We start from the raw sequence: 22561 nt of genomic DNA, 5'->3' as shown, positions 1-22561 counted from the left end.
CCGAATCCGAAAACTTCCATTGACAGCTCACCCCTGACAGCACTGACAAGGAGAAACTGCCAGTATCACTTTCGTTTGTTACTGTGGTGAAGTCTGCATGCAGCCAAAACATGCACGTTACCCCTCCTCTTGTACAGTGCAGGTAGCATTCTGGTGCCTGTCGGATTCGTAAGGCTTCGAGACAGACGATGGTCCTATCCTCACGCCAATACCTTGACGTGCGTCATTGAATACCATCCAATCGTTAGGCGTCAAAAATATGAGGCGAAGAAGAGCTCTGGATAAGAAATGCGAGTGGTTCACAGTACTTGCCCACATGTGCTCTATCCAACATCGGAAAATAAACGCGGGTGATAAACGTCTGGTTTTAGCTTCAGATGCCAATACCGGATTGTCATTGGCTGGTTTTCATCAGATTGTCAAGTTTGTTGGTATTTCCACCAGCGATGGTGCTAAAGGGATCTAACTAACGTGACGACCAAGTGTTCGTCCTCCGCTATTGTAGGCATTAGAGTTAAGTCCCCTTCGTCTAATGAACCCCTGAAATTTCTATTGAAATCGAAGACTCCTTAGTAATAGACATTCGCTTGATCCGGCCCTAACCCTGCAAAACAAAGAATACCAGAAATTCAACTAAACCCGGATGATTCTGATACATCCTGGTTTACCCTAGGCACTCCTATATCTCTTGTAACGCAGTAGCTGAGCTGTCGTCACCTCCCAGTCGCCTTGTGCCTACTGGATTCTTTGGGACTCTAAACCCCATAAAAGGGAGATAAGACCCCGGGAAAAAGAGACAGAAGCTCACTACAACCAAGAATATAGGTAAAGTATCCAAGATATACATGCTATGAAGCACTCACGTCAGTCTCCAGAAAGAAGTATTGGGGAGGGATAGACCTGTCCATGACTTACTAGAACTCCTTTTGCATCACAGAACCATTCGAACCTTGAGCGAACTCGACAACACGGAATACAGAACGGATCTACAGGCTAGTGTCAGAAGGTCCGTATCACCAACCAGAGTTTGATCTCTCACCAAAATCAGAATGCAGGAGGCATTCAGAGCATATAATAGGCGTCTCCACTTAGGGTTTATCTTCCGTGACGACCCTCGGACGAAGACAGCCTTACCACCATCTACCTCCTCTAGCCTCCAGCTGAGGCCCGCCACAAATCGTTGCGAGGTAAAGTGAAACCGAGCAGCGATAATTGTGAAAAGTCCAAAGGCGGCTATTTGGATTCCAAGACCCGCGAGCGCGATATCCTTGCCTATCTTCAGCTTATTCATTGCGTCTTTATCAGTGGCCTGCGTGCTCGACACGCTAACGGCACCGATTAATTGGACTAGGAGCGCGACGACATCGAAGGTGACAAAAATAGGGGTGATCCAGCGGGCTACAATAGTCAGTACGGAATGTTTTTCCTTTCGGCGGTGGGAGACGTACGAGGGATCCAGAGAAGTCTTGTGGTTCTCTCCTCGGCGGGAACAACGTGGAAGACAATTCGACCAAAAACGACATAAATGGCACCGGCCATAAGAACGGGGGCAAGGATGATCACGCAAAACTGTACCGCGTATGGGTTTAAGCTGGTAGGGTCGTTGGCGGATACTATTCGAACTGCATATCCAACTACTTCCACTATAGTACCGGCTAGTCAGCAGCTGCTCGTATAATATCAATGGACATTCGAAAGACATACTAGATATTGCGAGTATCTGGACTATCCATATCCATGACCTCTTCCGGATTGTCATGAAGGTTGACCATACGAGAGTGAGGCCGAACAGAACGCAACACACCACAGCTGCCGGGACAGATGGATCATAATCATAGAAGGAAAGATTTTGGTCTTTTGACGCCATATTTACGACTTGTTGTTAAGAATGAAACGAGGCTAAACGAATGTATAACGAGGGTAAACGCAGAAGGCGAAAATCTTCAAGTTCTATGGTACAAGTTGGGATAATTATCTAGTTGAATTCAACGTGCCAGAATGTCGAGCGCCAGTGCCCAAGACAACTTCAATGTCTATAAAGCAGGCAATAGGACTTCTTAGCAGGCAGAATCATACCGCGTGCTGTGTGTCACGAAGTGTCTGCCTGACTGGCTGTGCTGTAACGCGCCATGGGGCACGGAAAGGTTTGCAAAGCCTGAATCCTACAAAGATTTGAGATCGGTAGTTTTAGTACATATCAAGATCGGGGCCGAACCCGAATACCTAGACGAAACACCCAGATCCGTCTCGTTCTCGCTTAGATCTGTTCTTTAATTGCCAGGATGAGGCTGGGACCTTATTAGTCCAAGGAGGCTTACGTGTCGTCATACCTACCGGATAGTTTTGTATATTGAGGCTGAGCAACAAGCTGAACTATCACCAGGAGCTGAACTTTCCGATCACAATAATCTTCCGATGCTATCTATCAATACGAATTACACAGCCACTTATAAGGAAAGATGCTAGTTTTAAGTACATCTATAATGTCATTAAGGCCGACTCTTTGGAGTCGCACAAGCCTTTCGAAAACAACGTAGTATTTATCAAGCATCCTAGGTACGCTATTATAAGAAAAATCTCGATAATTGTGAATCTTTTAGGAAAATAAGCTGATCTCTTTGCTCAACGATACAGGGATAAGGATATAGGCAGACATTATTTGATACTCAAATGGCAGCATTTATTTTACTCATGGAAGCTCATGACGGAATAAACAAGATAGGAAGCATAACACGAAGTGATATTATGTATAAACATGTAAGGTAGATTTGATTAGTTCTTTTAGCTATTACATGTTCGTTGAATCTCCTACTATTTGTGTATACACTTGATACTTTGTAGTGATAAGTATTCCCCCAGGACTTCACTACCACTCTAGTCACTGGTTACGTTTGATGATATTGTATCATAGGTACCTACCAATTCCAAAATATGATGGACGATTTCTTCCAAAAAGCTCTTTACTCTTCTACTTAGAATTTCGAAGTACGAGGGACGCCATAGCAAACGGGGATGATTTACCTTTAGCATGCAAGTTCCCGCCATGAGGAATAGTAGATCTTAGAAAGATTGAATCGTTCCACTCGTTACATTTTCTCCCACAGTTATAGATGGATGCTTAGGTGAACTTGTAGGTACCACTACTTCCTTCGTATACTTTGCTAATAAATAAAGCTTATTAAAAAGGGAGGCGTAAGTCATTATTTCTTTTGCGTATCATTGATACTCTAAGTTGAATAAGAGGATTTAGCCACTGTTGTCTTTTCTCGTTATCCCCTGAATGCCCCACTTTACCCGGTAGGTAACGAATGGTTTAACCTAAGTAGTTTCGTAAGCAACAGCTTCCAGTACGTATGCAAATCCCCGCGTATGCATGTGACATATAATGAAATTATAGAAAGGTAGATGGAACATTTCATTCTCAACTGGAGAAAGCTTATTGCGTCATCAAAATGTGTGCGATCATTGCTGCAGCGCGCTGTAGTGATTCACCTACAACAGTAGCGTACGCAGGACGCGCAAAAACCGAAAATGAGGTGTGATGCTCACGGACCGTACAATGCACGTAAGTGCCGCGGTCGCCGTCCACGAGAAATCCGCCTTCATCCCAAATATGCGCGTGTGCTGGATCTTCATCCGGCATGAAGCCGATCTTAAGGTCCTGTCCGGGTCCACCACGTCGAGTCGCGTTCCAAGCAGCCGTGCGGAAGAGCGAAGGTATTTCGCTTGCATTCTCGCGCTCCTCGGCTTTTACGACTCCTAGTAGCGCGTACATGTGATTAACAAAGCCACACCCGCGCGCCGCAGATGATATGGCCTGCGAGTACGTCATAGCGGCGGCATCGAATAGAGATCGCAGACAGGCTTTTGAATCGTTTCCGTTGGCGACCGCCTCTATGAAGGTTCGAACAGGCGAAGAAACAGTCTGGACCCAGTCGAGGCGACCGTGGGCGAAAGTGCTCAGGGATACAATCTCCCAAGCTGGTCGTATCGCGCCATCGACAAGATATACTGCTAGGAGCACAGTAAGATGAGCAGTAGCGTGAGGGGATGCTCTGGTGTTCCCTAGCGATATCATGCCTAGGCTGCTGATATCTGTGGTCTGATGGTCAATGGGACCATACGATGAGCACCGCTGCTTGACGAGTTCAACATGACGGGTGATGGTTGGGCTTGGTTTCCAAGTATGCTCATGAATGGGATATGCAGTAGATGGGAAAGAAGCCACACAACCAGAGGATTCGTCAAACAGCGCATCCACAACTTCCTTATGAAGCGAACGAACGTCCAGGGCATCAATCTTGGTGTGCTCATAGACCCCTGCCGACAAGCCATTGGCGGTCACGACGAATTGGACAGTCTTATCCAGCCATCGATTCGTGAGAGGATGGTCACAGCCGTTCCAAAGATACTGCACATGGCGTTCTCCGGGGCTCTGCGGTGCTTCATCATCTAAACACACTACAAATGCTGCCGCATCAATGGCGGCTAGAGTTGCGCTGTTATTAGGATCAAGCTCCAGCTCATTACGCATCTTCGAAGAAAGCGGTTAGCATTACACAACAGAGAAGGGGAGCGAATAACGCACCATGGTCCACGAACTACGTTCATCAGCGGTTAAGGTACAAATGGATAATTGCGGCTCTTCCGAAGCCTCGAGAATTGCAATGTATGCCGCGAGCACCGCTGGCAGATGTATTGGCATATTGGGGTCAGGGAGCATTAATTGGAAAACGTGACCTCGTCTCAGGACGGCAACGTTTTGACTAGGTGCATAGCGTTCCATGCAGTCTTTCTCGAGGCCTGGCTTGCGCGTCGCGTAGAATAGCCAGTTACGCGCTTCTGTATTCACTGGCATACCATGGACTGTGTCCGGGGCTATGTTGCCTGTGCTTAAGCGACGCGAATAGTTGACAGCGGCTGTTGTGACGATAGCTGCGCGCTCTGCCTGCGAATGAGCTGGTGCATCTAACGCATGACCCACTGTATATTCGCTATAGTCTTGAAGGGGCTCACGTCTCTCAAGATATATTTGACGATCATATATTTCAGCAAGATCACTGGGCGTTGATTCTTCGACACGCTGCTGCGATAATGGACCTTGGCCTCCCAGAAACTCCTGAATTGCGGTAATCGTGTCTTTTTGGTCTTCGAGGGGATCGATCGCACAACGAGATTCTTGAAATAAGTGCAGAGTTTCTTCAAGCGTAGGAAACCCGAGGGGCGGGAGATCGTTCTGTTGGACTTTTAGGTCTGCAGATGCACTCATATTCGTAATTGGCGACATCACCTCTTTCTCACCGTCGTATTCGGAGCCGACTTCACTGCTTGATGTGTTCGCTGATACTGAAGAGGCTATGCGGGAACGAGCTGCCACCTTCTCAGCGAGAGCACGAATGGGTTGATCAATCATGAGTTCGGATGACTGCAAAGGTGCATCGAATTCCCGCATCAGCCAGTTGCGCAATTCTATGGCGACAAGCGAATCAAGTCCGAGGCCAAGGATGGAGCCTTCGTGGTCTCTAACGCGATTCACATCAGTTGCGATCAGTTTTGCTAGCTGCGTGGTCATAGCATTGGTGATAAAATCAACAGCTAAGCTGGCACTACCGATGGATAAGACTTCTTGAAAAGAGGAGTGAGTAGTCTCCGTTGATTCCAGAGGCTGTTCATTAGATGGTTCCTCTCGAACATGCCGGAACATAGCTGAATATATATTGCTGTTGCGAGCAGTTGCTTGGGCGAGCGACATAGCGTCAAACCCGATGATGGCCTGGGCCATACGAGAATCTGTGTTTATTGTTCCTAAGATATAATCGAAGTAACGCGATAACTCTTCATGACTAACAGCTCTGAGACCAGAACGACGGAGACCGGTCAACCGGGCATTATTATCGGCGGTATGAATGGCGTCTTCGATCCACCCGATGTTGAGAGAGATGAGATGGTATGATACGTTTCTGCCGTTCTGGGCCATGGCATCCTGGACTGAATTGCCAGCATTATAGTTAGCCTGGCCGCTGGCACCCACTATATTAACAGCGGATGAGAGCATAAGGAGGAACTCTAGATGAGGCGAAGCGAAAACACGCTCAAGCGTATGCGTACCCTCGACTTTGACTTGGCTCGCAAGCAAGAAATCGTCATATGTCATCGATTCGAGCGTCCGATCCTGTAACAATCAGCCTTGATAGCTTTGAAATCATAAGGATTTTACTCACCTGAAGTATTACGGCCGACTGGATCACACCTCGTACGGGAGGTACTCCCATTCGGATCAAGTTTTTGGCGGCATTACGTACACTGACCTCTGATGTTATATCACATTTGAGGCAATGAAGAATACAGCCTGGAAGTATTGCTTGAAGCTGTGCTTGTAATTCATGGTAGTCCTCAGTGCTAATAGCACGTCGTGAGAGGGTAACGAGGAACTTTGCCCCCCGTCGCGCCATAAGGATTAGAAGACGTCGACCAAGATCGCCTAGACCACCAGCGAGCACGTACGAAGCGTCCTCTTTGCCCCAGTCGAATCGACCTTTACCTGGTTGCATTGCAGTTGGCACAATTGAGTCAGCCCCGGCGCGTAACGTTATCTGATCATAGGCTCCGGTCCGGACAAGCCGCAGTGCCTCTGAAACTTGTGAAATATCACGAGTATAGGGCTCTAAATCGCTTACTGGAAGGTACTCAAGTGCGACGGAAGTCTTCTCCATGAGGCTATTTATCAAGTCTGGGCAAGCTTGGAGTAATTCTACGATGTTAAAATGATGGAATGTTGTGTTTGGTGGAAACTTCGCAATATCTTGCACTGTTTGCGACATGGAGATGATACACGTGAAAGGTCTGAGGTAGCCCAATATCTCGATAGGCACGCTGTCGCTGCTGGCCAGGACGATGGCATCTAGGGTACCAGCATATACGTCTCGTGGAGATTGTCTGCGAGGCGAACGACGACTAATGAATATATCGCTGGGTCGTACACCAAGCTGGTCTTCTAGTTGCTTGGCCTCAGCAAGGCTAGAAGCTGTGATCATGACATGAGCACCTATAGCACGTGCGACAGCCACTGTAGCTCTCCCATTTGCACTTGAGGCACCATGGATCAAGATCACTTCCGTGGGCTGCAACCGGGCGAGAGTATGCAGCGAATATGAAGCACTTATGAGGTTCATGAGGTACGCTACAGCCGTGCTGGGAGAGATGCGCCCCTTAATATGGCCGACGCGATCAATAGAAATTCGTGGATGGCTGGCACCAATGGTCGATCCGAGAGCTACGACGCTATCACCTAGGGACAGGCCTTTGACATTCGCGCCGATCCGTGTGATATTCCCTGCAAATTCGCCGAGCCCTGTCGCCCGACGCGACTTGGATAGTACAAAGGCCTCAGTCTCAATCTCGACTTCATGAATTCCCAGTGGTGTGGTCTTGGCAGTTTCGTCTTCAACGAACAGAGGTTCGGTAGTAGTATGATCATTCCTAGGGAGAGAAAGGACAAGTGGCCGCGTGCTGTCCCTGAACCGACGCAGTTCGGTTTCGGGGAGATCGTCATTTGTCTGGATAGCACGATTTAACCGCTCACTTCGACGAACACGCGGTATAAGAACGGTGCCGTCACCTGTTATTCTATATTCACGCTCCCAATCTGTCGTGGGCTGTCCGGCAAGACTGCGACTAACGCAGCTACTAAGAACTTGAAGAATACGGTCTTGGCCGAGTAAAGTTGATGAGGCATGGATTGTAATCAAACGAAGATCATCATTCTCGGCATGAGCAGTGCGGGCAATGCCGGTGATTTGATGCATTGACGAAGGTTCGTCAAGGCTAAGCCAGATGATCTGGACTGGCTGTCTCAAAAGAGCTATTACGGCGGTGAAACAATCGCGATCGGAGAGCATCGACTGTTGTTCATCATCAACTATAACGTAATAATGGTCGTCTTTAATTCTAGTCGAACCTGTACCCAACGACTCTAGCGATACAATGTTGCCAAGGTCTCGTAACCCTTTAGCAATCATAGTGGTCCACGAGGACGGGGAATCAGTCGGCGAACGAGTCAAGATCTGGATGTTGTGTGATAAGTGTGGTCCTTGGCCACCAGCTATGGGAAACGCGACCTGCCTGTATTGGCCTTCATCACAGACGACTAGCTTCGACTCGAAATCTATCGATGCTCCTCGTGAAGCAGTGAGCCAAGTATCCTCAAGCGAGTTCAATATGAGCATGCCGCCTGTGCTCAAAAGCACTCCGGTCTGGCGGGCATATTCGGGTTTTGAGACCATGACGACATCGTAATGCTGCGGCTTGAATCCTTGCGCGACAGGATTCGCGACAGGGTCCATGGTTCTGTAATGAATTGAGTGGCCATGAAGTTGCCGTTGCGCATCGTCAAACAGTGCGGATGTAGAGTCCACAAAGTCATATGAGCCTATCTGCCCTTGGTGTATGCTGACAGCGTTGAGAAAGACCGTGGACAGATCTCCGCGCCCGCCACCGAGTTCAAGGACCGCGAGCTTGGCATTCTTGAAGCAGATGTAGCTGACTACATCGCTTAGGCCCGGATTTGATGGTAGATCCTGAGGCCGAAGATGATCTATATCAGGTTTCCACTCAAGCTCATAGCAAATACCAGCTTTCCCAGTAGATCCATCCCGGTGTATTTGCTGTCCCAGACTCCTCAACTCAATACCCGAGGCCGATAGTATTGGGATGTTGCCGGCAAGAGCAGAGATTCCAGAGTACATAGTACGAAACTCACCGGATGTGACCTTTGTCGATACGGATATCCTATCACCGGGGCTGGTCACCATCGCCATTGCGTGTACCGATAGCAGCAACTCATCAATATGAACTGGCATGACCGCACCGGCACCCAGACGGCGTCCTACCAAGGGCAATGCTGTGTGAAATATAGCGTCAAGGGTAGATGGATGAATGAGATGAGGCTCTTGATGTTGTGCTGGCATAGTGGCTGCAGTATCACTAACATTAATCTCTGCTGTAGCTTGTGAAAGATCCGAAGCCATTGTGAGCGATTTGATGCTTGCAAACGTTGGCCCATATTCATTACCCGCTCCAACGAGTTCACGATAGAGCTCAATAGAGCCAAGGTTTAGGCCTCTACGCACCGATTCTACCCCATTAAGGGGTGACACCTCTTCTGGCCCACTGTTCTTGTTACTGAATAAAACGCCCTCAATGACGCCTCTGCAGTGTTCGTGCCACGCACCGTCAGATAGAGCAGAAATAGAGAAAGCAAAGGCAAATTCCTTGCCAGATTGCAGCTTCAGGCTCAGCTGCACTTCCGTACGCTGAGGGGGTTCGGGTATGACCAAGGCTCGTAGGAAGGTAATGTCATCCAGGGCGATCGTCTCGAGTGACTGCAAAGGGTAGTATTCGCGGCAGAGTTGTCTGACCGCTTCGACTGCCATACATAAGTAGCCTGACCCTGGGAAGATGACTAGACCATCGACTACATGATGGGATAGCCAAGGCAAAGTAGATATGCTAACCATATGTCGCCAGCGCGGCTCAATCGTCGTTGAATCAGCAACACGCACTCCCAATAGATCATGGTACGGATCCTTGCGCATACGATATTCGAAACTGACTCTGGATTCGTGCCAATGCTTAGTCGAATGATCCCAAGGGTAAGATGGGAGGTCTGTCAGCATGTTGGCAGTCTGGAATTCCGAGGATAGCGTCGAGACGGCGTCGATGACGAGCTTCATTGAATGCTCAAATAGGTTAGAAGCAAGCGTCAAGGCACTTGTGACGGCACAAACTTTCCTTTGTAGAACAGAATAGTAGTCAAACTCGAGCTTAGAGAAGCTCGACTGCGCAAGAGTTTGGCGGACTGGCCCAGCGAGTGCTGGGTGCGGTCCAATCTCAATAAAGACCAGAGGGCGTCCAAACCCTCTCGCAGCTTCATCGCGAGCCAGTGTTTGGATAGCATCGCAAAAGCGAACAGGAGACACGAGGTTGGTAGTCCAGTACTCACTATTGAAGCAAGATGACTTGTGAGTGCCTGTTACTGATGATATAAAGGTAACATCATTACTGCCCGGCAGCACGTCGCCGGCTTGTAGCTTGCCAAGACTAGCTCTGTAGTCTTCAGCTACAGCTTGCATGTGGTAAGAGTGATAAGCCGTATCCACCACCAAACGCCGAAGAAATGTACCCTCGGAACTAGCCCTCAGTCGGGTTGCGAGCTCGTCAACAGCATCTGAGTCTCCGGAAATGGTGACGTTGGTGGGACTGTTGACGCACGCGATACTAGCGACCCCTTTTGTTAAAGTATTGCAATAAGGCGCGACTTCACTCTCGCTCAGGCCCACAGACATCATGGCGCCATGCGGTAGACCCTTAAGCTTAGAAAGCCCGGATACGCGGCCGCGGTGGTAGGCAATTTCCAGGGCGGCGCGATGCGAGATGTAACCCGCCGCATAGGCGCCAGCGATCTCCCCGCTGGAGTGGCCGACTACTATCTGAGGTCGTATACCCTGAGAGCGGAGCAACTCGACAAGCGCGATCTGAACCGCCGTCGTAGCCGGCTGGGCTAGTTCGGCTGTGTTCAGGAGCGTCGATGTAGCGTCGCGGAGAAGTTCGGTCTCGAGATCCCACTTCGCTCCAAGCTCCGTACATAGTATGCCGCGTGACGTGCGCAAAGAATCCCGGAAGACGTTTGGCAGCGTGGTATTCGCCAGGAGCTCACGCCCCATGCCTGCCCATTGAGCGCCTTGGCCGGTGAAGACGAACATGATGGATGGAACTGATGAAGCGGGCTTTCTTGGCGTCGTGCTTAGCCCCTGGTGTAGCTTGTTTAGCAGCGATGATCGGTCGTCGGCTACACAACTGAACCGCCATGGTAATCGCGAGCGCCGGTGACAAAGCGTATAGGACAGGTCCGCTAAGTCTACATCCGGATGAGAATCAAGCCATTCATGATGAGCTTTGATCATGGCGGCTAGTGATAACCGTGAGTACGCCGATAGCATGAAGAGTCGAGGGACTCTAGCTCGGCGGTCAGGCGATGTTCGTGGTGGTGCGCGAGGCCCCTGTTCAAGAATTGCATGACAGTTCGTGCCTCCGAATCCAAAGCTGATACTAGTGTTAGGTCAAAACATGAAAACAGGACAGAATAGAGCCTTACCTGTTAATGGATATGCGAGGTACGACTCCGTCGATGTGCGGCCACGATATCAATTTATCAGGTATGCGCATCTGGTCTAGGGGAAGGCCAGGCTTAGGAATAGAGAAGCCCGCGACTGGTGGTATGAGTTTGTGTTCTAATATCAATACCGCCTTAAGCACGCTAGCAAGGCCGCTGGTATTCTCAGTATGTCCAATATTGCCCTTGATAGATCCAACATATAGGGGTACAGCACGGGCCGAGCTCGTGAAGACATCGGCCAGAGCAGCCAACTCCTCCCGGTCGCCGGCATCTGTCCCGGTGCCGTGAGCCTCAACGTACGCTATATCTTCCGGCTTTAGGCCACTCATAGCATATGCGGTACGTATAAGGTCCGCCTGGGCTTTGCCGTTCGGATGTGTAATACCGGCTGGTGTATAGCCGTCTTGATTTACGGCGGTGCCACAAATAATGGCGCGGACAGGGTCACGATCCCTGAGGGCATGATCGAGACGCTTCAGTGCGAATACAACAAAGCCCTCTCCGCGTCCGTAGCCTTCCCCCCTGATATCGAACGGATAACTACGCCCAGTTCCGCTGATTAAATGCATATTGCTCATACCAATATGGTGATCCGGACCTAAGGTCAGATTGGCGGCGGCTACTATAGCCGCAGTCGACTCGCCATCTCGCAGGCTCCGACAGGCCTGGTGCATAGCTACAAGGCCGCCAGAGCATGCGGTATTCAGTGTTATCGAGGGTCCCCGTAAGTCAAAATGGTACGAGATCCGATTGGCCAAAATGGCCTTTTCAGCACCGGTAGCGTAGTATGTTGGTAGGTCGAGTGTGTCTTTATACAGATTTCGATTGAAGTCTGCTGTAAAATCGGCAACGTAAACAGCGGTGCTCGTTCCGGTGAGATCCTCGTTAAGCCAACCAGCGTTCTCGAGTGCCTCATACGACATCTCGAGAAGAATTCGTTGCTGCGGGTCCATAGCGGCCGCCTGTTGAGGCGATATCCGGAAGAAAGAATGGTCGAAGTCCCGCACATCTCCGTCGATGAAGTGCCCGCCTTGGTGATTACTCGTTCCATTAGGATCATCGGCGCTTGGATGGTGAAAGGCAGCCTGGTTGAATCGGTCACTTGGAACCGGAGTCCAACTCTCGCCGCCTCTCTTCAGGAGATCCCATAGTTCGTCGACGGAGTTGGCGCTACCTGGTAATCGACAGGAAATGCCTACCAGAGCCACGGGTATATCCGTCTCTCTCACTGTTGATGCCATATCTGTAGCGGATAGGGGGCTTCGAGCTGTTTCGGAGGCTTGTTACAATGTTGGAAACGATGTCAGAGAAAGATAAGCAGACCAGGGCTTTCATGATACGACGAACAAGCAAAGGGAAATAGGCATGACGGGCTACTTTACGAGATTAACATATCGGTTGGTAAGGCTCTGTGAAGCCGACGCTCGTCTTCGTGCAAATGAAATTAACAGCGTGACGGCCATGAGCCTTGGAATGAAGCCAGTCTCGAATATGGTCTACATGTAGGGGTATGGGGAGCGTTCTAAGTCCTATCCATAGATACTACCTACCTAAGCTTACTGCTGCGTTACGCCTGGACCGATCCCCAACATCGCCGGGAGGCGGAGATGAAGAAGCCATTTGTACGACGTTCAAGGGGAACAACCTTGGTTTTTTTTTCCTCGCTTATTTTTTTCTCTTTTGCTTTTTTTCTTTCCTCGAGACCAATCCGCACCGTTTCGACACAACCGAGGGTTTACCCTTGAATGCCGTCGTATGTTCCTAACATTACACAGCATAGACATGCCCGAAATGGCCAACTTCCTGCATTTCCTAATCGAAACACATATATCCATGCTTGCGGTAAGACTCCGTACCTTATGTAATAATGGTGTGCGGTTCCTCCTATTTTGGTGCTGACAATGTCAACACAACGGATCCTTATGGCTTTCTTTCTCCGACCCCTTTTATCTGCTACTTTTACTGGCTAATTAAATAGTCACTTGCGGCTTTAAGACAAGTACTATCTCAGACTACTCGCTGTCCTCGAAGATATCTATAACCTCTTAATCCCCTATCTTTTGAACGTACCTACTACACAACTTGTATTATTGAAATTCGGCCCAATGTCAACATCATCTGAGTACGCTGGTTGGCGGCTGGTGGTTTTCATCAGTATGTTCACGCCGTTACAGACCGCTGCCGTGGGCCTCCGCTTCTACGCACGTTCTCTTACTAGAAGTTCTTATGGCCTTGATGACTGGCTGGTCAGCGGAGCCCTCCTGGGCCAGTTTATTGCAACAGGTCTTGCTATCGGTAGGTGCAGGAAAAGACGGAGATCTGCTATATGGATAGCTGACAAACTAGCAGGAAGTGTTAGACAAGGCGCAGTTGGATACCATGCTGGTTATCTCGAAATAACAAACCCTGAACTTATCACTGTTTTCTTGAAGTATCTGGTCGCTATTTCGGCCTGGTACTTTGCGACTATTTGGCCATCCAAGCTTGCAATCTGCGTGCTGTACCGACGCTTGTTTCCTCAGCGTATTGTGTTGGTAATACTCTGCGTTACGGCTGGCATCTTCATCTGTACCAGCATAGTGAGTCTTATCGTGGATCTAGCTGCTTGTCGGCCATTTGCAGCTCAATGGGCTTCAGCATCCGTACAAGCGACCCAGTGCCTCAACAAGGAGTCTCTGTTCATCTGGAGCTCATTGCCGAATATAATAACAGATGCCATCATGCTCTCAGTCCCGCTTCCGATTGTCTGGCGGTTGCACGCGTCAACGCATCTGAAGGCAGCTTTAACAGTTACGTTCGCGGTTGGAAGCATGTCAGTTTATCTTTTCTTATTGCTCTTTCTCACTGCTCTCGGTCGAATTCTAACGTTGCTATAGCGGTCTAATTGCGTCTATTCTACGATTTAAAGCGTTCCATAGTACTAATTCTTTCACCGATGCCACGTATAATGCGGTAGAACTCATCATTTGGACAATCGCCGAGCCTGGTATCTATCTCATTTCAGCATGCATGCTTGTCTATCGACCGGTACTGGAGAAATTGTATGCTAGATATTCTCGGAGTAGAGGCAAGCTGACAAGTGCATCAACGGGGCAAGGAGCACAAGCCAGTGGCGATTCCTACAAGTTAGGGCGGATAATGGACAAGAGTACAGACACCAGGGTGTCGAGACGGACTAATGGATTCGAGCGGCTCTGGGAGGATGAAAATGATAGCCAAATCATCTCACGCGCCGATTGCCAGTTGCCTCAGCCTGTGTACTCAACAAGCAATCAGCGGGTTGATGAGCAGTCAAATGGCATCACTCGGACTACGGTCATTCATCAATCCTGGAATTAGTATGCGGCTAGGCAATTAATATCGCCATGCATAGAGCCTTTTTGATTAACAGCATGATTACGTGATGGTAGCTTGAGATATCTGGGAAATGGTCGCGTACCATTGCTCGCAAGGGGAATCAATACATCTCGGATCAAGGCACAGGTGCAGCTGCGTGTCAGCCCTCAGGCGGTTGGTCACAGCTTACTGCATCTTACATTAGACATTGGAGAGAGATACCATCTACCACAACTTCAATCAAAGTCATCACCAATAAGCTCTTTGCAGGAATCGCAGGAGTGCGCCAAAGCCGGAACAGTGCAAGCAGATAGGTATGCCCGCCTGCGGCACGGCCATCCCACCTCCTGCAGGAGACGCCGCTACATAAATCTAGGTAACAAACGACTTTCGACAAGGCGTAAGGCTGCCGAGAAAGATAGGTGATCCCGTTTAGGTTATATCTTACCCAGCGGGAGATGCCGGACCTATCGAAATGCCTCGATACTGTAGGGATATGCGATGTACTATATAATTGTGGGCAAATCGGGTAGTGAGCCGGCACAGTTACCACTGCTTCGGGTCACACAGAGATTCTAGCGTCACACAGAGCCTCGCCTTCATTCCGCTACCGCCGACGCAGTCATTTTAAGCCTTTTATTTAAATTGCTTATCGTGTTAGACTGAACCATCCGGCTTAAACTGTGGAAGGTTCAAATTAACGCCTCGAAAATTGGATCTAAGCTTAGTTGGTTTTTTTCAAGATCGATCCTTCCACCATAATTGTCAGGTGACGAGACTAGTGCCTAGGTACGTTAGAGATCATTGGAGCTGTAGATTATCCTCGGAACTTAGACCTAATCAACAACTATTCTGAGCTTCATGGCACTTCATGCTACAATAATGAGGTACCTACCTAGTTAACTACGCACCGCCCACCAATGGGGGGTACTGACATACCATGCATGTAAGACGGTGAGAACAATACGCTAATGCGACGCAGATATCTGTCTCTGTACTACGGTAATATTAAGCATGTGTTAACCTCGACCCGTCAACAACTTTCCGTCGGAGTTAGGCACATAGGACGAATGATGCCTAGAACCCTGTCAAGTGTAACACTCCTTAATTCTTAATGCGCTTCCACTCCATTCCAACAGCACAGAAGCAGCATAAGCCAGCCGCAACGACGGGCAAGACATAAGTGTCCCGCAAGGCGCCGTTATATGCAGTACGAACCTTGTCGGCTATTACGCCGGATACGACGTTGCTGATGTTGGTTGGTCCAGCCTGGATCACGGTTTGTGCGTCAACGCCGACCAGCCCCTGAAGGTTGCGTGCCAGGAGGCTTGCGAAGATCACCTGGGCTACGATGATACCTAGGATTGACCCGAGACTGTTCAAGAAGCTGCATAGCGCGCTGCCTGGTACCATGTCACTCGCGGGTAGTACGTGAAGAATTGACGTGTAGGGGATCTGGTGGCAGAGGCCGCCCCCAAAGCCGGCTAGAAATTGGTATGCGATAAGGTTCGCCTGCGGCGTAGCGCCACTCAAGGTCGTCAGGAGTCCAGCGCCAATTGTTGCAACGATACTGCCCAGGTACATGAACGGTACGTACCAACCAACCAGGCTGATCGCGCTCCCGCTCACCAATGGCGAAGCCAAAAGGGGCACAAGAAACGCTAGGTTGACAACCCCAGATTTTTTGGCACTATCTCCACGGACGGCCTATAGTCAAAGTATCAGCTAAAAGTCTAGAGGAAATCTCGGTTAGACAGTAAACAGTTGTACCTGGAACTGGAAGGGCAGGTAGTATACCAGCGCACCTATGAACATGTTCATGAGCAGCATGAAGGCAGCGCTGAAAAATACAGTTCTTTGGCGCAAAATGCGATATGGTATAGCAGCCCTAGAGAACGGTAAGATTTCCAATATGGCCTTTACGAGATGCTCACTGATACTTGGAACTTACTTGTCTCCTTGGTGGGCTTGGTAAAGAAAGTAGAGAATCAAGGCAAGGCTGGCTCCTACGAGCATTCCGTATATATGTGGATCAGACCAGGAGTACACGATACCAGCCCATTGAAGGGCAAGTAATAGCATTGAGAAGCCGCCGAGTAGCAGAGTCAAGCTAAGCCAGTCAACAGCCAGTAATCTCTGGAATACCGATCCCGCCACAGCTGTATGTTGAGGAGGGTCACGCAAATACCACCACAATACAACAAAGGCAACAAAGCCGATGGGAAGGTTGATCCAAAAGCAGAAGCGCCAAGTCAACGATGAATCTGTGAAAACACCTCCGAGCAGCGGTCCCGCAACAGATGCGGCTCCGTCCAGGCTTGTGACCATGGAAATGTACGCGGCGCGCCGCTTCAAAGGGACAACGTAGCCGATAAGCACTACACAGCCGATATAGAGACCGCCGCCACCGATGCCCGTGACGATCCTGCCGAGTATGAGGGCTATAGATGACGGCGCTAAGGCACATAGGATAGAGCCGGCCTCAAAAATTAGCAGGCAAGCGAGAAAAATGAGTTTGATCGAAAACAGTTTATACAGCTGCCCAAAAGCTGGCTGCAAGGCCATGTTTGTCAGGAAGTATCCGCTGCTGTACCAGGCTGCATCCTGTAGCGCATTGAAGTCCGTTGTTATGCGTGGTATCGCCGTGGCTGCAGTGCTTTCTTAGTAACACAGCGTCAAGGTCACCCAGGGCTTCAACGTACCGAGAATATAATGGTCGAGACACATCAAGAAGACGATGCCCATCATACCGACTGTAAGCATGATGAGCGGCATTCCATTCATGGTAGCGTCTTTCTCATCTTGGCTTGCCGGTTCCTCCTCTGTCTCATCTTCGTTTTCCTTGGACCTGGCGACATCTGTATGCTGTACGCAGGATGCATCTTCGAAGACCTTGCCGTAATTCTCGACAGAAGTTTCTTGCGTGGGTTGTTGAACCGAACCCAATATCCTCGTATTACTCGCCGTAGACGGCATCAATGATGCTTCCATGGTGAGTGGCCTGAATAAAAATGCTAGCTAAGAAGGCAGAAAAATATAGTGGAGGGTAGAAGCATTCTGTGTAAGTAAGGGGGGTGGGGGGCTTCCAGTTAGCAAGTCGCCATTGGACATGATTATGTCAAATGTTTTTCGATTTTTGTTACACAAGCGTTGAAGTGAAAGGGCTGAATCTATTATTAGGAATCCTCCCTTACAATACATTAAGCACCCCCAAACCGTTCCAACATCTTTCCCCATGTCACAACGTACCTAGGTAGGCACTTTGGTACCTTATCAGTTCTGTACTTTACCACATGTTAGAGCTACCTACATGTAGGTACCTACCTACTTAAGTCGGTTCCAAGTTGTCTCTTCCCTACATAGATTTCCTTTCAAACCCCACATTACCTTGAATTCTACACCTTCCCTACCACACCCAATTTCGTTTACAGATATTCTCGATGGCTACTAAACACGCTAAAGTCTCACGCTGGCAGAATGATCTTCTGCCACATATTGTCGACCGACTGGCTCGAGAGACGCCTGATGCAATCTATGGCTTATGGCCCGTCGCGCCAGCTTCATACGAGGCAGGCTTCCGAGATGTGACTTACGCGCAGCTTGCCAACGTGATCAACGGGTTGGCGATCTGGCTCGAGGAGCAGCTCGGACGGGGCGAACATGATGTCTTAGCTTATGTCGGACCGAACGATGTTCGACTGACTGCTCTAATTATAGCGGCTGTCAAAGCAGGTTATGTGGTAGGCTTGCATGCTCTAGCATTTGACATCAACGGCATGCTAAGTAGTTCTTCAGCTCTTTCTGACGTCGCCGCGCAACAGTCCGGCGGCACAGCAAGGACTTTTTGAATCGCTAAAATGTCGGACTCTTGTGACGACGGACCCGGTACCGCCGGCGGCTCTAGTAATCACGGAGGCTGTGAAGCCACGTCAACTTACAGTACCGAGTGTTGAAGAACTCCTTGGCACGTCTTATGCCCATTATGTGTACACGAAGACATTTGAGCAGGCACGCTGGGACCCGTTGATGGTCATGTGAGTGAACCCTATCTCATGTAAGTTGTAGCAGCTCTGATGCTTGATAGGCACACATCCGGATCGACAGGTTTGCCAAAACCCCTGATCTGGACTCAAGAATCCGCAACACGACACATGAACTTCTGCGCGCGAGCGCCTCCGAATGGTGTGCGTTCAATTGACTATTCGTTTCACGGCAAGCGAATTTTGGTGACAGTGCCATCATTCCATGTACGTGGACCCCTTGATCCTCCCTATCTCACTATATCCTGATAAGGCGTCTCTAGGGGGCCGGCCTTTTGCAGTATCTTCTTGGCGCTATCCCTTTTGGCAATGTTGTCATTGCCACAGCGGCCGCGGCTATACCAACAGCCCAAGGCGTAGTAGACGCGCTGCGGCAGACGCAGGCACAGGTAGCACTATTAGTGCCATCAGTAGTGGCCGAACTGGCACAGAATCCTTCCCTTCTCGATTACGTTGCAGCTCATGTCGAGCTGCTTCTTTACATCGGAGGGGACTTGCCACAGGCATTTGGCGATCTCGGTATGTATGTTTCACTCTTCAAGTCCTAAATTAGATCACTGTAGTTCCCAGATACACGTCATTGGTAACTCGATGATATCCCACATGTTGATCCATCCCTGAATTTTTTGAATTTTTATTCATTTGGGTGAAACTATTACCCGACGGGACGGTGCTCACACTGTAAAACTCCGTCTGCGTATACTTGATGAACTTGCTGACCTTCTATGGCGTAGTTGCCGCCAAGGTGCCGCTGCGTTGCCAATGGGGTGCTTCCGAGGTGGGCATCCCTCATTCGCTTTGGCCAACAGAGCTTGGGGCAAAAGACTGGCACTATATTCGCTTCCATCCATGTATTGGTGCCGTCTTCGATGAAGTCACCAATGGAAACTATGAATTGGTAAGTATACCTCAAAGCTCTGGAAACCCCCTGGAGATCTGCCTATGACGGTTATCTATCTATAATAGGGATATCTTTAGAGGGTGTGCTTTGTGCAGAACTCCTAGCAAATCATTCGAAACGTGATCCCCACCTAGAAGAGAAATAACTAACGCCGACTCCTATAAGGTGATCCGACGCGATGATTCTTTGATTGATACTCAGGCCGCCTTCACCATTAAGGGCCAGGAACTTCTTGAGAAAGAATATCGCACACGCGATCTCTTTGAGAAGCATCCGACGGTGCCAGATGCGTGGCGCTGGAGGGCTCGGGCTGACGACATCATAGTATTCCTCAATGGCGAAAAAACGAACCCGGTATCGATGGAGCAGCATATTGTAGCTTCTAACCCCCAACTGAGCGGCGCCATCGTTGTTGGCGCACAAAGATTCCAAGCTGCATTGTTATTAGAGCTGGCAACTACGTCGCATCAGACCACAGCAGAACAGGCCGCCCTCATTGAGAGGATATGGCCCAGTGTTGAGAAAGCCAACCAAGATGCCCCTGCCCATGCACGCGTTGAGAAATCACTAATTCTTATCGTACCACCTGAAAAACCATTCATTCGGGCTGGCAAGGGAACTATCCAACGAGCTGCTAGCATCGCTCAATGGTATGTCTAGACACCTATGGCCTAACGCTCTCCCCCTTGCTAGAGTATTTCAGCTTGTTTTCTTCTACAAAGAGGCACTAACTTGTCGCAGTAAGATATAACCCGGATAGATCTGAAAGCATTACCTTCTGTCAACTCAAAATGAAAATGGGTGGCTAATTTTTATATCCATCAGATGCTACCGAGATTGACAAGCTGTATGCGGATGCTGATGTCGCTTTCGAAGAGGATGGTGATCAGTCGCCGCCAGACCCGGCTGATACCAAGGCTATTACGCAGATCATTCGGGACAACGTCCTCGCCGCTACTGGCTGGACAACCCCGGACGAATCTGCTAGCTTTTTCGATCTTGGTATGGATTCATTACAGGCATTGCAGATCACGCGTGCTTTACGGCGTGGTCTCCGCCGGCCTGAACTCGCTCTATCCACAATATACCACAATCCCACGATTGCCCAACTCACAGCGGCCATAACCACTCAGCGAGATGTGTCCAACGAACGCGATATGATGGCATCTTTCTTGGATACTTACCGGGGTTTGATACATCAGATTACACCGCCAAAAGCTTTAGCATATAAACAAAATGAAACAATCGACGTCATCCTGACTGGTAGCACAGGAACGTTAGGTACCTTTGTGCTGCGCGCTTTGCTTGATAGGCCTGGTATCGGTCATGTCTTCTGTCTGAATCGCAGTGAGGATGGCCAAGCTCTCCAGAGCAAACGTTTTGCCTCTGCTGGATTAGAGACAGACGGACTTGATTCTCGAGTGACGTTTCTCCAGGCAGATCTAGCACAACCATCTTTGGGACTCGGCTCAGAAACGACCGAAACTTTACGATCTCGCGTGAGTCTCATTGTCCACAACGCTTGGCCAGTGAATTTCAACCTGGGTCTTCAATCATTTCGGCCGCACCTCGCCGGATTGGTAAACCTCTTTGCATTCTCAGCCTCTTCTGCCCCACGCGTAATGCGTGTTTTATTCGTCTCGTCGGTTGGGGCTGTCAGCGGCAGGCCAGCCGAGAATGATAAGGGCCTCACGCCGGAGACTGTATTCGAGTCGCTGGATACTCCGCATGCCAACGGATATGCCCGTAGTAAATTCCTTTCGGAACTTCTGTGCGATACTGCGGCTCGTCACTTGGACATCCCCGTGTCTTTCGCACGTATCGGTCAAGTTGCCGGTGCCATACGCCGGCCTGGTATTTGGAACCGATCGGAATGGCTTCCCAGTCTTGTCATCAGCTCCCTACATATGGGATGTCTACCAAAGAACTTAGGTCCCCAGTTCTCGGAGGTAGACTGGATTCCATTGGATCTGTTGGCCGATGTATTGGTTGATCTTGCTTTGTGGCATGACGACAAGCGATCCACGGCGGCAAAGGTATTTAATGTGCGTAATCCGTACACGACGGCATGGGATACTCTCCTGCCAGCTATCATAGAAGCAGCACAGTCTTCTCATCTCAACCGAGGTCTCGAGGTGGTGGAGCCGGCAACCTGGCTCTCCCGCCTCCGGCAGAGCGCGTCCTCTGAGGTCGGTAATGGTGGTAGTGAAACTACCACGTTGAATCCTGCCGTCAAGTTGCTTGATTTCTACAGTGAAGGTCTCTGGGCCACGGACGCAACTGGATCGAAGCTGCAAATGTCAATTGAACAAGCGCTCGCGGCGAGCCCAGCATTACGTGACATATCACCAATAGGGCTTGAATGGATGTATAAGTGGGTTGTCGAGTGGATTGAATCAACTTCGAATGTTTCAAACGAGAATTCATCAGGGCAGTGAATGGAGGAAGCTTTGAATTAGTGAGGATCGTGCTTTGGATATCAAATTTGTCATTCACTTTTGCGCACGCCTGCTATAACACGACATGTCACTATGAGACTCCCTTTCCCTGATCCGACATTAATGGCAATCGGTCTGTTAGTGAATGAGCTATCATTTTTCTGATGAGATTGTATTTTGATTTAAAGTCAGTGAAACATTCTGTTCAAACGGTATCACGGTCCAACTACAATAGCTTGAATATCAACTTGACAGAGATATCTAGGTTTAGTAATTCAGTTGTACTAAGATACTTGTAATATGATGGGCCCTCACTTATATGGACTTTTTTAACTATCGAACCGTTTTCTACGTATTAATGACGTGCATCTCCAACTCTTAGACTCACGATTCTGAAATTTGATAGCAGCAAGAAGGTAGTTCCAAAGTTTGTAATAGGTAGTTCCATATTAGTAATCTCGAAAGCAGGGATGGCCAGAATATGGCCCAAGCTTCAGATCAAGCTTGGAGCGTGGGGATAAAGAGGAGCTTACCAGGATCTAACCTTCCTTGGTAGGTAGCAAGAATCTACGCAGTTACGTAGAACGGGCAGAACGGGGGAGGAGAATGAAAGAAGTGCCGATAAATATCCGGAAACCTCCAATTATTCTACGATTTTTTTCAGTTTGATGGA

The 22561-nt window shown here is 49.2% G+C and overlaps 5 protein-coding genes across 5 annotated transcripts; 2 read left to right on the top strand and 3 right to left on the bottom strand.

Moving 5' to 3' along the window:
* Positions 1-572: 572 nt before the first annotated feature.
* Positions 573-2090, bottom strand: F4807DRAFT_362030 (RTA1-domain-containing protein). The gene is made up of 5 exons (XM_047995580.1): positions 1705-2090; positions 1449-1643; positions 1040-1398; positions 916-986; positions 573-848 (listed from the first exon to the last, which is right to left on the bottom strand). The coding sequence occupies exons 1-5, from the start codon at positions 1865-1867 to the stop codon at positions 680-682; spliced, it is 957 nt and encodes a 318-aa protein (XP_047856712.1). The 5' UTR covers positions 1868-2090; the 3' UTR covers positions 573-679.
* Positions 2091-2762: 672 nt separating this feature from the next.
* Positions 2763-12762, bottom strand: F4807DRAFT_415027 (polyketide synthase). The gene is made up of 4 exons (XM_047997006.1): positions 11153-12762; positions 6222-11100; positions 4589-6172; positions 2763-4534 (listed from the first exon to the last, which is right to left on the bottom strand). The coding sequence occupies exons 1-4, from the start codon at positions 12412-12414 to the stop codon at positions 3437-3439; spliced, it is 8823 nt and encodes a 2940-aa protein (XP_047856711.1). The 5' UTR covers positions 12415-12762; the 3' UTR covers positions 2763-3436.
* A 346-nt stretch (positions 12763-13108) lies between these two features.
* Positions 13109-14609, top strand: F4807DRAFT_361876 (uncharacterized protein). The gene is made up of 3 exons (XM_047995579.1): positions 13109-13468; positions 13523-13985; positions 14050-14609. The coding sequence occupies exons 1-3, from the start codon at positions 13279-13281 to the stop codon at positions 14510-14512; spliced, it is 1116 nt and encodes a 371-aa protein (XP_047856710.1). The 5' UTR covers positions 13109-13278; the 3' UTR covers positions 14513-14609.
* Positions 14610-14950: 341 nt separating this feature from the next.
* On the bottom strand, positions 14951-17500 carry F4807DRAFT_472506 (MFS general substrate transporter; the record flags this gene model as incomplete). The annotated part of the gene is made up of 5 exons (XM_048003020.1): positions 14951-16216; positions 16280-16397; positions 16461-17169; positions 17212-17350; positions 17474-17500. 5 exons carry the CDS (start codon positions 17498-17500, stop codon positions 15614-15616), a joined length of 1596 nt encoding a protein of 531 aa, XP_047856709.1. The 3' UTR covers positions 14951-15613.
* F4807DRAFT_414982 (putative NRPS-like enzyme) lies at positions 17212-22252 on the top strand. Its single transcript, XM_047997005.1, has 8 exons — positions 17212-17501; positions 17690-18249; positions 18305-18543; positions 18594-18756; positions 18813-19068; positions 19284-19447; positions 19616-20099; positions 20276-22252. The coding sequence occupies exons 2-8, from the start codon at positions 17950-17952 to the stop codon at positions 21886-21888; spliced, it is 3219 nt and encodes a 1072-aa protein (XP_047856708.1). The 5' UTR covers positions 17212-17501; positions 17690-17949; the 3' UTR covers positions 21889-22252.
* Positions 22253-22561: the final 309 nt, after the last annotated feature.

Source organism: Annulohypoxylon truncatum (genome assembly GCF_022578515.1).
Source record: "Annulohypoxylon truncatum strain CBS 140777 unplaced genomic scaffold F4807scaffold_7, whole genome shotgun sequence".
Taxonomy (NCBI): domain Eukaryota; kingdom Fungi; phylum Ascomycota; class Sordariomycetes; order Xylariales; family Hypoxylaceae; genus Annulohypoxylon; species Annulohypoxylon truncatum.
This window is presented reverse-complemented; position numbering and strand designations above follow the sequence as displayed.

Bases quoted from the DNA above. Each gene is read 5' to 3' on its own strand.
- F4807DRAFT_362030 (XM_047995580.1), bottom strand. From the start codon at position 1,867: ATGGCGTCAAAAGACCAAAATCTTTCCTTCTATGATTATGATCCATCT. The intron at 987-1,039 runs GTGAGAGATCAA...ACTAGCCTGTAG, and splicing joins CCTCCTGCATTCTGATTTTG to ATCCGTTCTGTATTCCGTGT. The intron at 849-915 runs GTAAGTCATGGA...AGTGCTTCATAG, and splicing joins GTGATGCAAAAGGAGTTCTA to CATGTATATCTTGGATACTT.
- F4807DRAFT_415027 (XM_047997006.1), bottom strand. From the start codon at position 12,414: ATGGCATCAACAGTGAGAGAGACGGATATACCCGTGGCTCTGGTAGGC. The intron at 11,101-11,152 runs GTAAGGCTCTAT...CACTAGTATCAG, and splicing joins CCTCGCATATCCATTAACAG to CTTTGGATTCGGAGGCACGA. The intron at 4,535-4,588 runs GTGCGTTATTCG...CTTTCTTCGAAG, and splicing joins AACGTAGTTCGTGGACCATG to ATGCGTAATGAGCTGGAGCT.
- F4807DRAFT_414982 (XM_047997005.1), top strand. From the start codon at position 17,950: ATGGCTACTAAACACGCTAAAGTCTCACGCTGGCAGAATGATCTTCTG. The intron at 19,069-19,283 runs GTATGTATGTTT...TCTATGGCGTAG, and splicing joins ACAGGCATTTGGCGATCTCG to TTGCCGCCAAGGTGCCGCTG. The intron at 19,448-19,615 runs GTAAGTATACCT...GACTCCTATAAG, and splicing joins CCAATGGAAACTATGAATTG to GTGATCCGACGCGATGATTC.
- F4807DRAFT_361876 (XM_047995579.1), top strand. From the start codon at position 13,279: ATGTCAACATCATCTGAGTACGCTGGTTGGCGGCTGGTGGTTTTCATC. The intron at 13,469-13,522 runs GTAGGTGCAGGA...ACAAACTAGCAG, and splicing joins TGCAACAGGTCTTGCTATCG to GAAGTGTTAGACAAGGCGCA. The intron at 13,986-14,049 runs GTCAGTTTATCT...ACGTTGCTATAG, and splicing joins ACGTTCGCGGTTGGAAGCAT to CGGTCTAATTGCGTCTATTC.